Here is a 10,723-nt window from a genome sequence, read left to right on the forward strand (position 1 = left end):
TTAAAAAAAAAAAAAAAAAGAGGAAGGCAGGCCAGGACGAGTCGCTGGACGAGCAAAACAGATCCCCAGCAGGTCTCGGGGCCGTGTACCTGAGGAGGTGCCGGGCTATAGTGGACCGGTCCACAGTGACGCGGGAGGAGGGCAAGACCACAGGGTCCAACATCAAGGTGCTCATGATGGGATCCAGGAACTCATCGCAGGCATCTGCGTACGTCTCCTCCTCCTGCTGCTGCCGGTCTGCAAGAGACTGGCAGGCCCACGCAGTTTAGAGACTCAGTCTCCCTGTTCTTTCTGAACCAGGTTTGCTCTGACCGTGCAGCTGAACGGTGTGTGCTGGCAGGGAGCCCCCCTGGCCGCCCAGCCCCAGAAATCCAGCAGCGATATACAGGCAGAAAAGGATGCCAGGAACCCGTTCTGCATTTTTCTGGGAGCTGAAATTCACTCTGGTTCTCACCTTGATCCTCTCAGCCAGGTTACTGAAAGACACAATCATGTTGCCGGGCTTGTTGATTTTCTTCAGAACCCGAACAGTCTGGGCAAAGAGCGTCGGTGAATAGGAGCGTCCGTCCTTGGGCACCGTGGCACAGAAGTTCTCCTCATCCCTGGGCCACGAGCGAGAAGACAGCAAATATTTAAGAACTCACATTCATCGGGCTGCAAAACACATTGCCCACAACAGCTGCGTTACCACAGCAAGTAACTCAAAGCTAAGAAGCAGCTTGACCATAATTCAGCATTTCTCCCAGGCCCTCTCCTGAGCGACCCGCAGTATGAACGTAACTGCCATTGCACTTCACTTCCACCCCCGCCAGCTAGGCTGCCACTGCCCTTCCTGGGCAACTGACACGAAGATGGCTACAGAAGGGCACCGCACGCTGTGAGAGGCCGCCGAGGGCCCGGGGAGCACGCAGAGTGATTCTGCCGGTGCCGTTCCCGGGGGGAGGCTCCTGCCCCGCCCCAGAGCAGGCTGTGGGGCCCTGCTCGCCACGACGCCCTGGGACAGCTCCCGCCAGCCCCCGTGCCAGCTCCCCCTCGGCACCTACCCGAGGTTCAGGTAGATGGTACAGATGTCAGAGACAAGCTGCTGTGGCTTGAAGTCAAACTCGCTGAAATCCTTCACCTTCAGAGCTCCCATTTTAGGGCCAACCAGGTGTTGCAGAAAATAGTTCAGCATAGAGATGATGCGCTCAGCAAGGAAAGGATGCACGAAGAGGGACTTGATTTCTGGAACAGAAACCGACAGTTCTGTCAGCCCCATAGCGATCCCATCCTGCTCCGACGGCCTGAACCAGGTGCACAGAAGGGAGGGGCTGCTCTCCCCACCTGAGGTCAGGAAGGCCAGAGTGCCGATGGTTTCATTGGACATGATGTTGTGGAAGCGCGCCAGCTGACCAAACATCTGCAGGCTTGACTCCTTCTCGCGGCGAGCCTCCTGTGACAGGCCGTCCCACTCGCCACGGTCCTTTTCGATCTGCTGGACTTTGATCTTACTGAGGTACTGCAAAGACACGGCAGGGGAGCGGCTGGGGGAGCGGGCAGGTAAACGGGCCACGGTGGCTAAGCCAGACCTGGTCCGCACCACTCTGGGCTGGCAGAGAACAATTCAGGCCACAGAAGGTACAACAGAAGGCTGGAGACTGCCTCTCCCAACCACCCACGTTTCCCAAAACACAGAACGTTCACTTGGACAGCAAACCACAGCGAGTCTGGAAATGTCCACATCACCCGTCTTATCCCCCACCCTCCCGGCAACCAATTCTGTAACATTTCCCAAAAAAGCCCCTTCTAGCAGCAACAAGCATAGAGAGACCGTCATCATGCACCAGGGACATGGGTTCACCTGGCGCTCGCCTGTAAACCCAAAGGAGAACCGCCTAGAGACAAAAGGCCTTTGTTTGGATAAAGCACCTGCGGGAAGGCCAAGGGGACCGGATGAGCCAAAACCACAGAGGTTGTTTAAAACCTGGCTGCGCCCCGATCAGCAACAGGCACATTTCCTCACAGCAGGCATGGGCCATGCCAGCTCAGGATCTTTCCTGCAAGCACAGCCTCATCAGGCAGGACCAGAGCGAGCCGGCGATATGGTTCTGGGGTAGGTTGGTGTGGCACCCGGCCACCTGCAGCGTGCGCTCAGCCCTACCTGTATGGCTTCATCCAGCAGGAAAATGGCATCGTTCATCAGCAAGTTAAGGAAGCGCAGGAAAAGCGGGGGGTTCATCGCCTCCAGGTTCTCCGAAGCGTAATCGGCCAGAGCCTGGATGGACCGAGAGCACGGTGAAGGTCGCAGCGCAGTCCCAGCAGGGGGACGCGGGTCCGTGTGTCCCACCCCAGCTGCCCACCCTCGCTGATGTATGCGCCCCCCCCTCACCTTGATGCTCTGCCGGTATGAGTCTGTGCCCCACATGTACCTCAGGATGGGATACATGGGGCGGCGGTAGTTAAACTTCTGTTCAAACTGGTGCGGGTCACCTGGATGTAAGCAAAAGGAAGAGCATTTCAAGCAGGCGGTGGGCACAGGCAGGGGCTGCCAATTCTTTCTGAAAGAAAAACCCAGCTCCCGTACAGGTCAGTGAAATCTGTCACCACTTTTGGAGTGGTACGACCAATCCCACATGAGAGGAGGGCAGGTGAGGACCTGTGACCAGCAGGGCCGAGCTGCAAAGCCTGAGCTCCGGCCGTTATCCTCCCGAGATACAGGCTCTGCACAAGCCAGACCTTTGGAGAGACCAAGGCTCTGCTGCAACGCCACCCGCCTAGCGACTCCATTCGTTTGTCTGCACCCACGTACTTCAAACCTTGGAGACCTCTCCCTGCAGGTGTTACAGAAGGAAGACAACTCTTCCCCTCCCACACTTACCAGTGAACTCGATGTCCACGAAGACTTTGATAAGCGCCTCGGCAAGCTGAGCAGCGTATTGGTACGAGCAGAACACACGCTTGCGATGAAACACGCTGGAGACGAGCGGGTTCTGGGCCTGATCTAAGTGAGGCATCACAGCCTCCAGCACCTCCGCCAGCTTGGCTCGCAGGTGAGGATTCTTCATCCTGTGAGAGAAAACAACAACGTGAATCCCGGGCGGTGTGAGGGCTGGGGCACGGGACCAAGCCGTCGAGGAATCCCCTACGGAGCTGTGCCCACAGTGCAGGAGCACCCGCTGCCGTAGAGCCGCGAGGCGCGCGCTGGCACTCGCTCTCCGTACCGGAGCCAGGGGGCGAAGGCGCCCGCTCGGTACCCGCTGCTGGGTCCCAGAGGCGGCGGAGACAACCGCTTCCCTCCCCCAGCAGCACACACCGCTCAGCTGCGGCTCCCGCCTGATCCCGACTTGCCACCCAGCGACCCGCTTCCTATTTCCTCTGCCAGCCCGAAGCGCTGGGTGGGCTGAGCTTGCTGTCCCCTACAAACGATGAGGTGAGGGCGTAACTCCCCTCTGCCACACGTGGGGGGCAGAAGCCAAACCCCAGCCCACAGCTGCGCTGCAGGGACCGTGGGAGGAACTACAGCCCCCACCAGCCAGGAACAGTGAGAGCCGCCCCCCGTGAGAAACTCCATCCACTCCGGCCGCCGCCAGGAGCTCACTCTGTTTACACACGTCTGTAAACCAGCCAACAGCAGAAACGCAGCGTTGGCGGCCACGTCTTATCAGGGAGATCGATAAAACTACTCAATGTCCTGTGCTCAGTTACCGCAGCAGCCTGCGCAGAGACACCCCCAACAGATCAATCCCTACAGCTTCCCTAAACAAGCACCAAAACGGCTCTGGCTGAGCAGGCTCCTGCCTAACACAACCGAACAAGCACTCAGACGCCAAATCCCCTTTGTACCCCACGCGCAGCCTGGTCCTTCAGGCAGGACCTTGGTCACTGTGGGCAGAATTCAGCTTTTCCAGAGAGACCAACCCATTCTAGAAGCCAAGCCTCAAGGCGTCGCCAACAATCAGCACTCACGCCTTCCCCACTGGGTGCTCTGCAGACCACCCCCAGGGCGCACACCTGGGGCAGCACATACCTCTCCACGTCGCCCATGAAAATGGTAACAAAGTGAAGGATGTGCTCCAGAGAATCGGCAGAAGTCTCCAGGATGTCATCAGCAAAACGCCGCAGGAAAATGAAGAAGTCACCCAAATTATCGGCAAAGAACTCTGCAAACAGAGGTTGTACAGGAGTTCCTCCTTATGAGGCAGTTCGTTTTGCCCTTTTCTCGCCTCCTGTCTGCTCTCCCCTCACTACCCCGATTCTAAGTGAAGTTTTGGGAATTAAGTAGCTGCACCCGAACACCACAGTCATGAAGGATTTACTTCAGCTCCCTCCCAACCCAGGTCACTTGTGGGGTGAGACCCAGCAGCTGTCTGCTGAAAACACCTGCTGATACACTGAGAAACCCCAAGGGAAGGGGATCTAGAGATCAGAAACCTCAAGGGGGATTTTTTGGCATAGAGAGAATAGTAAATCGATACAACGTTTGGGGAAACTGCAACTCAGCCACAAGTGGGATCTTTCAAAGCTCAGCAGCATCAACACTGGCAGCGTGCCCCCTCCAAAATCCCCTATTTTAAGAGGGACCCTCTTCCATGAAATACATTCTGCATGAAGATGCCACCAGCTGTAGCACCGTGTCCAGAAACGTGGTTCCTGGGAAGCTCTCGCAGTGCTCACCGAGGTGGTACCTGGGTTACAGCCTGGAAGGGGAACCTGGGGCTCTCCCTGGAGCTGTCAGCAGCCTGAAGCGGCGGCTGACCCTCCCTGCGCTTTCTTGTACCCTCTGGACCCCTCCTTTTCAAAGCTGGGACATCCCTTCCGCCTCTCAGGGTGAAGAGGAAGCCCCAGTGCTACGAACACCTTGAGGCATCAAGCTGCGTACGTGTCACGGCTCTAAACCTGAAGAGGCCTGGACGCGGCCATCGGCATCTGAGTGCCCACCCGCGGGACACACGGCCTCACCTGGCACATAGGCCAAGGCGCTGCGCTCCACCTGCGGCAGCGGGAAGCTCAGCTCCAGCGGCTCCGTCCCCTGGTTCCCCACCGCCAGCTGCACCAGCAGGACCGCCATGGACACCTGCAGGTTCAGGCAGTTCTGCAGCATCTGTGGCTCCGTCATCGCCGTCTTGGTGGAGAGGTAGATGGTCATCAGGCGCTCGAACTGCTCCCGCAGGCTGTCGGCAGCCGGGCTGGAGCTCTGCTGAGCTTCTCGCCACGCTACTTGCAGGCGGTGAAGGCTTTGGTTTATCTTCACCATCTGGTCATGCAACCTGCCCAGGAGACAAGGCCAGGAGGGGCTGAGACGAGACATGTGGCCGCCCCAGCGACATAGGAGCCAGCACACGCTCGTACCCCGCTTCTGAGGCGGCTCCACGCGGCCCCGCTCAGACCCTCCCCTGTGGTTCCTCTGGCTGCAGCACTGGCCGCGGGCGCCTAGAGAGCGGCGACCCTGGGCTGAGGAGGAGGCCGGGCCCCGCTGAGGAATGGCGGCGGCTCACTCAGCAGCCTGGAAAACTGTCAGCGGCTGCGGGGGCGCGGACAGCGAGCCGTCGCAGCTGCGAGCCCCCGAGGGTACCCGGTCAGGGATCCCCCGCAGGCCCCAGAGACGCCTGCCAGGCGACATTTACAGTTTCCCAGCAACAAGCCACTTGTAACTTTTTCCCTGATCTCTATATTTAGAGAATAAACCAGAAGGGGATGGTGCTCGGATCAGTGGTGACCTCACAGTATCCAGGCAACGATTTGCAGAAGGAAGCTGAGAAAAACAGTGCGTTTTGGTGTCCAGAAAATCCTTTTCTGGAAACGGACAACTACCTGCTTCTCATTGCAGCCTGTCTACTGGGGCCGTTCGGGGAGCTCGCGGCGGGCAGAAGCTCCGCTGCTGAGATGTTTCTGGTAGAGAAGTAGGGCCTTTACCCCGAGGAGAGAGGGGAACCAAGTGACCTGCAGACACCCAGCACTTGGCGCTCAGTTCTATAAACAATGCAGAGCCCGCGAGACCATTCATGTTAACTGTAAGCAACTGTAGACAAAGTTTTCTTCTGAAATCAGCCAAATGTCAGTCAAAACACGCAGAGAAAGGTACTCGGCAGCTCTGCCAGCCTGCTCTGCATTCTGAGCATTTACTGAAAATTTACATGGGCGCACACGGGAGCCAAGCAGTGCCGGGCGCCATCCAAGAGCAGCTACCTGTGGAAGCCCAGGTGGAGGGTGTACTGCGTGAGGACCAGGTTCTCTGTCACCAGATTGTAGCTGTTGGCAAACTCCGGCTCTTGCTCGCTCAGGGTGGGTATCAAGCATGTTTCTTTTTCCAAACCTGGAATTAAAAGTGTCTCCGGGTCAAGCCCTCCCCGGCAGCACTGGCGAGGAGAAGGCTGGAGACACAGAACGACTGCTGGTGGTGCCAGGCAGCATTTTACTCGTACCCAGCTCTCCCCTCACTCCTCTCTAGTCACATCTTTAACTCCCCCTTTGTCAGCAGAGGCTGAGGGGGCACCTTGCGAGATCCCCTCCTCACCCCCTGAGGTTTGGGCTCACCCTTCATGTGTACGTTCTTGCTCCTCCTCTCCTCCTCGTTCAGCTCCTTCAGGGCACAGTACGTAGGGTTGAAGGTGAGCAGCCTCGGAGATCTGGGTTTGCAGAAGGGCTGGCACAGCTTGAGGAGGGCAGCTCCCAAGTTGAGGAAGAAGGCATCCGAGGCGTACATCTGGAAGAAGATCTCTGGCATCTGGTTCGCCCAGATTTTGGTGCGGCCCGCGTTCGCATGGAGGCAGTTCCCCAGCCAGGACAGAATCCTGTGCTTTGTCTCTGGAGACAGCTGCAACAGGTTCTTCAGCAGCTGGTAGATCTTCTCGTGGAACTGGGCCATGAACTGTTACGGGGAACAGAGCGGGGCGAAGGGAGTCATTGGCGGGATCGCTCGCTCGCCTCTCCCATCGCTCGGGAGCTCAGAGCTCGCCTAGGGCAGGGACCTCCCGCAAATTCCGGCGGGACGCCTCAGTTCGTCACCCGTCAGACACTCGCGGGTCAAATCCTGAGGCCGGCAGCAAAGAATTGTTACGGACGTACTGAGAAGCACAATTAAGAGCAAGTTGTTTCCATGGGGAGTAAACCAAAAGTTCTTTACATGTTTTTCGTAGCAAAAATGACCCTGAAAGAACACGTGGCTGGGAAAACCCCTCTCTGTGACCGCTCCTGCACCCCAGCCTACTCCTGTATTTATATCCCATGGCATCACCTACCGAAACGCCCCCAGCGCTGCTTCCCTGAGGAAGCTATTTACTTTCATCATGAGAGAGAATGCTGCCTGCCACTTAGTTTCTCTGCTGGGGAGTCAATTAGCATTTTAATTACAGGACAGGTAGAGAAAACTATTTCCCTGTAATTACAACAGCCAAGGTAAATCAGCTTCACGTAGCACCTCCAGTTTGGGTGGTGGTATCTGTGGCACACGTACCTCCCAACCCTCTTCCCCAAGCTCAGACAATGCTCTGATAGAACAGGACTGGTCTGACAGGAGGCCTGGGGTGACAATAACCCAAGGGAGTGGCAAGACTGTTGGCACGTTACAGCTGGAGAACCTAAAGTGGTTTTGTGATTTGCTTAGTTGCGGGCAGATTAAAGAGGCAGCAGTGGGACTCCAGCCCGACACCCCGTCTTTAACCCCCAGGCAACAAGAGGCTGTCAAGCGCAGGGGGAGCGGCACTGCCAGGCCTCTGCCCACCTGATGGATGTTGGATTCCTGCACTTTGATCTCCTGCGGGCTGGATCGGGATGGATTCAGGAAATAGCCATGGTTCTCCACGACGCCAGGGGTCTTCAGCAAGCAGGAGATGTTTAAAATGGTGCCCAGCAAAGTCTTCTGGTACATCTGCCCATTGCTGGGGTCCTTGGGCTGGATGTAGCCTGCAAAAACCTAGAGAGCACAGGAGGACAGGCCAACAGTTGTATAAAATCCCAGTAAAAACCAAAACCCTGATTATGGTTTTGGGGCAGGCTATTGGAATGGCAGAGAAGAGTAAGAGCACATGCATGAGGTGTTGTGCCCTGTACTGTCGGTTCCACCCCAACAGATTAGTGTAGAAGAATTTTAAATACAACCCCTGGTATATCTGAAATAGATTTCAAGGCCTGGTGAAATGTGTTCAAGACTGAGCGATCTTGTAAAGCAACCAGAATGCTGTTCAGCAGGCCTGAGAAGTGTTCTTAGCCTGCTACTTGCATAGTCCCAACCCAAGGCTGGTTTAAAACCCACTCAAGCTAATACTAGAGAGACAGTTTTAATAAAGGAGGATTAATTGACTAAACACAGGTGTTTTGCTAGATTAAGAATATTTAGTATATAGAAACTGCTTGCTCTACCTAAGCTTTTAATAGAACGTTGTGAAGTCTCTCAGAATTATGCAAGATGAAAACTAGTAGAAGATGAAGATGATGACCCAAAATATGACACCGGAACTGAAGCAAAAATTGGAACAGAACAATAAGAATCAGCTGAAGCTGTGAAATATAACGGACTTTTGAAATTGATGAAGAATTAAGAGCTGAGAGTTCATGGGAAAACACCAAAGACTTTTGTAGTGCATAACGTTATGTAGAATCATATATAGAGAAGGCAGCTTCTGTTAGCCACTGCCACTCACTGAGGTGACGGCCCAGCTCTGAGTTGTTAATAAAGCCAGCCTAGAGACACCCACAGTCCAGTGACATTCTTTAACCATCAGGTCCTGTAAACGTGCCCCTGCAAGCGGAACCTGCAAGGAGCCCTGGTCAGGCCGAGGCACCCACCTTTGCTATGTCCTTCTGCTTCGTGAAGTAGAGGAGCATGTCGAGGTATGTGTAGAGCAGGATCTGGCAGAGGTCCAGGTCCTTGATCCTGCCCAGGAGGATATCGAACACCGGAACCATGACCTCCCCGAACGTCCGCACCTCCTCGTCCATCGTTAAGGCCTCTATGACCTCCTCAAGAAACTCTGTCACATCCTCAAAATCTGGCGGGGGGAAGCAAGACTGCTACTCACCATCCCCCAAGCAGCCAACCCTCAGCGTGCACACACGAAACGCAGCCCTCCCCCTCAGCGACAAGGGGAGCCAAAGCTTCGCCCCCCGCTCTTCCCGCAGGCTTCAACGCGAAGCCTGGCAGCGGCGGCCCAGCGGCACGGCCCGGCCCAACTTACGTGCCCCTCTCAGCGCCTCCAGCATCAGGTCCACCAGCTGCTCGTACACGTTCTGGTTGACATAAATCTCCGGGGTGAGGAGGACAGTGCGAGTGTTTGACACGGTCAGGTTCCGGCAGCGCACGGCGAAGGGCAGCAGGTTCTCCGGGACCTTGGTTATCTGTGCAGGGAGAACGGGACTGAGCTGGGGCCCCGGCACCCACCGCTCATTGTTAGAGCCACAGCTCGGGCACGGAAGGTGGGTGATGAAGCTGCCTTCTTCCTCAGAAGCCCCTGCCCACCTCTTCTCTTGCCCTCTGGAAACAGGCGTAGAGGTAGCGCAGGATCTGTCTCTCCCCTGCGTCCCGGTCAGCGGAGAGGTTCTGCGTGCTGGCAGAGGTCATGTAAATCAGGTGATTTCCAGGCTCCTGCAGCAGCAAGCGGGTGAACAGGGCCTAGGCACCAGCAAAGACGATGGAAAGTGAAACGGCCCTGGCAGAGAGACAATCCCTCCACAAAAAGAAGCCCCATATCAGCACAGGCTATGTTATTTCTGCTCAGGAGAGCTCCCATTAGGTAACAGAGCACTAGACTGAGAGCCCTCAGGCCGCTCCTTGGCTAAGCAAATCCTGCAGCTCCCTTGAGAGCAAGAGTAGCCCTGGTAGGAGTTATTTTCACTGAAAACCCCTCAGGAACGACTTGATGTGTGTGCAAACGATGCTAAGTGTGTTCATAAAGGCGGATCACAAGGTTCCACCTGGCAGCATAGCAAGGTTCTACTGGCTGAATTTGTGCCCCTGCCCATCCCCAGCCGACCTGCACGGCAGCAAACTCCCGCAGCCTCAGGGAGCAGCGTGGCCAAAACCTTCCCCAGTGTCGTCCCCCAAACACCCCGTGGTCATTTCCAGGCGAGCCGCTACCGGCAGTGCCACGCTTTGGCACATGGGCTGCGTTTAGGGACCATCACGAGAAAATAAACCCAATTCCTGCCACCAAAGCAAGCACAAGGCTCACGGCCGGCAGCCCTACCTGCTCGACATTGTCCATGTCCAGCCAGTCCTGGTCATCCAGGTCCGCGGCCATTTCCTCCAGGTAGACGCAGCGCACTGGGATCCCATTGCCGCTCTTCATGCTGGGGTCGCCTGAGGGAGACGCAGAGCCCGAGAGCTCACCGGCTGTCGCGTTCGGCTGTTGGCGAACGTGCCGGCGGGCAGCGAGGCCAGTGGGCAGGGCCCTGCCCCCTGCACCGAGGCACCTTCTCCCTCTCCCAGCTCCCTCCTCCCGTTTTGGATGGGCCCAGCCCGCGCTGCCCAGCCTAAGGTGGGGTTTCCCCAGCCCCCCCAGCCCAGCGCAGGGGCTCCCAGCCTCACTGTTGTCGAGGGTGATGAGGAAGATCCTCTGGATCATGTGGTTGATGTTGAGCTGCTCGCACAGCTCCCGCTGCGAGCGGAAGGAGCGGCTGATCTCGGCCACCGAGTAGTCGCAGTCGTCCAGGCTCTCGGAGACGCTGTTGTCGGAGTCATCTTGGCTGACCGACGCCTCGTCGCCTGCCGAGCACAGGACGGAGCCCCTCAGCGCGCCGGCGGGGGCAG

The 10,723-nt window shown here is 56.8% G+C and overlaps 1 protein-coding gene across 1 annotated transcript in view; it reads right to left on the bottom strand.

Moving 5' to 3' along the window:
• UBE4A (ubiquitination factor E4A) overlaps positions 1 to 10,703 on the bottom strand; it is an 11,491-nt gene extending 788 nt beyond the window's left edge. Inside the window, exons 1-17 of the mRNA XM_026863854.1 lie at positions 10,502 to 10,703; positions 10,161 to 10,273; positions 9,434 to 9,586; positions 9,153 to 9,312; positions 8,764 to 8,966; positions 7,700 to 7,891; positions 6,514 to 6,847; positions 6,166 to 6,292; positions 4,939 to 5,246; positions 4,007 to 4,139; positions 2,858 to 3,045; positions 2,369 to 2,469; positions 2,141 to 2,254; positions 1,324 to 1,498; positions 1,044 to 1,224; positions 455 to 602; positions 55 to 247 (exon numbers count right to left, since the gene is read on the bottom strand). Of these exons, the coding sequence (XP_026719655.1) occupies positions 55 to 247; positions 455 to 602; positions 1,044 to 1,224; positions 1,324 to 1,498; positions 2,141 to 2,254; positions 2,369 to 2,469; positions 2,858 to 3,045; positions 4,007 to 4,139; positions 4,939 to 5,246; positions 6,166 to 6,292; positions 6,514 to 6,847; positions 7,700 to 7,891; positions 8,764 to 8,966; positions 9,153 to 9,312; positions 9,434 to 9,586; positions 10,161 to 10,273; positions 10,502 to 10,538 (2,860 nt within the window). The 5' untranslated portion in view covers positions 10,539 to 10,703. The remainder of the gene's footprint in view (positions 1 to 54; positions 248 to 454; positions 603 to 1,043; positions 1,225 to 1,323; positions 1,499 to 2,140; positions 2,255 to 2,368; positions 2,470 to 2,857; positions 3,046 to 4,006; positions 4,140 to 4,938; positions 5,247 to 6,165; positions 6,293 to 6,513; positions 6,848 to 7,699; positions 7,892 to 8,763; positions 8,967 to 9,152; positions 9,313 to 9,433; positions 9,587 to 10,160; positions 10,274 to 10,501) is intronic.
• Between the last annotated feature and the right edge of the window lie 20 nt (positions 10,704 to 10,723).

This window comes from Athene cunicularia, assembly GCF_003259725.1.
Source record: "Athene cunicularia isolate RWA chromosome 24 unlocalized genomic scaffold, athCun1 chr24_part2, whole genome shotgun sequence".
In the NCBI taxonomy this organism is placed as follows: domain Eukaryota; kingdom Metazoa; phylum Chordata; class Aves; order Strigiformes; family Strigidae; genus Athene; species Athene cunicularia.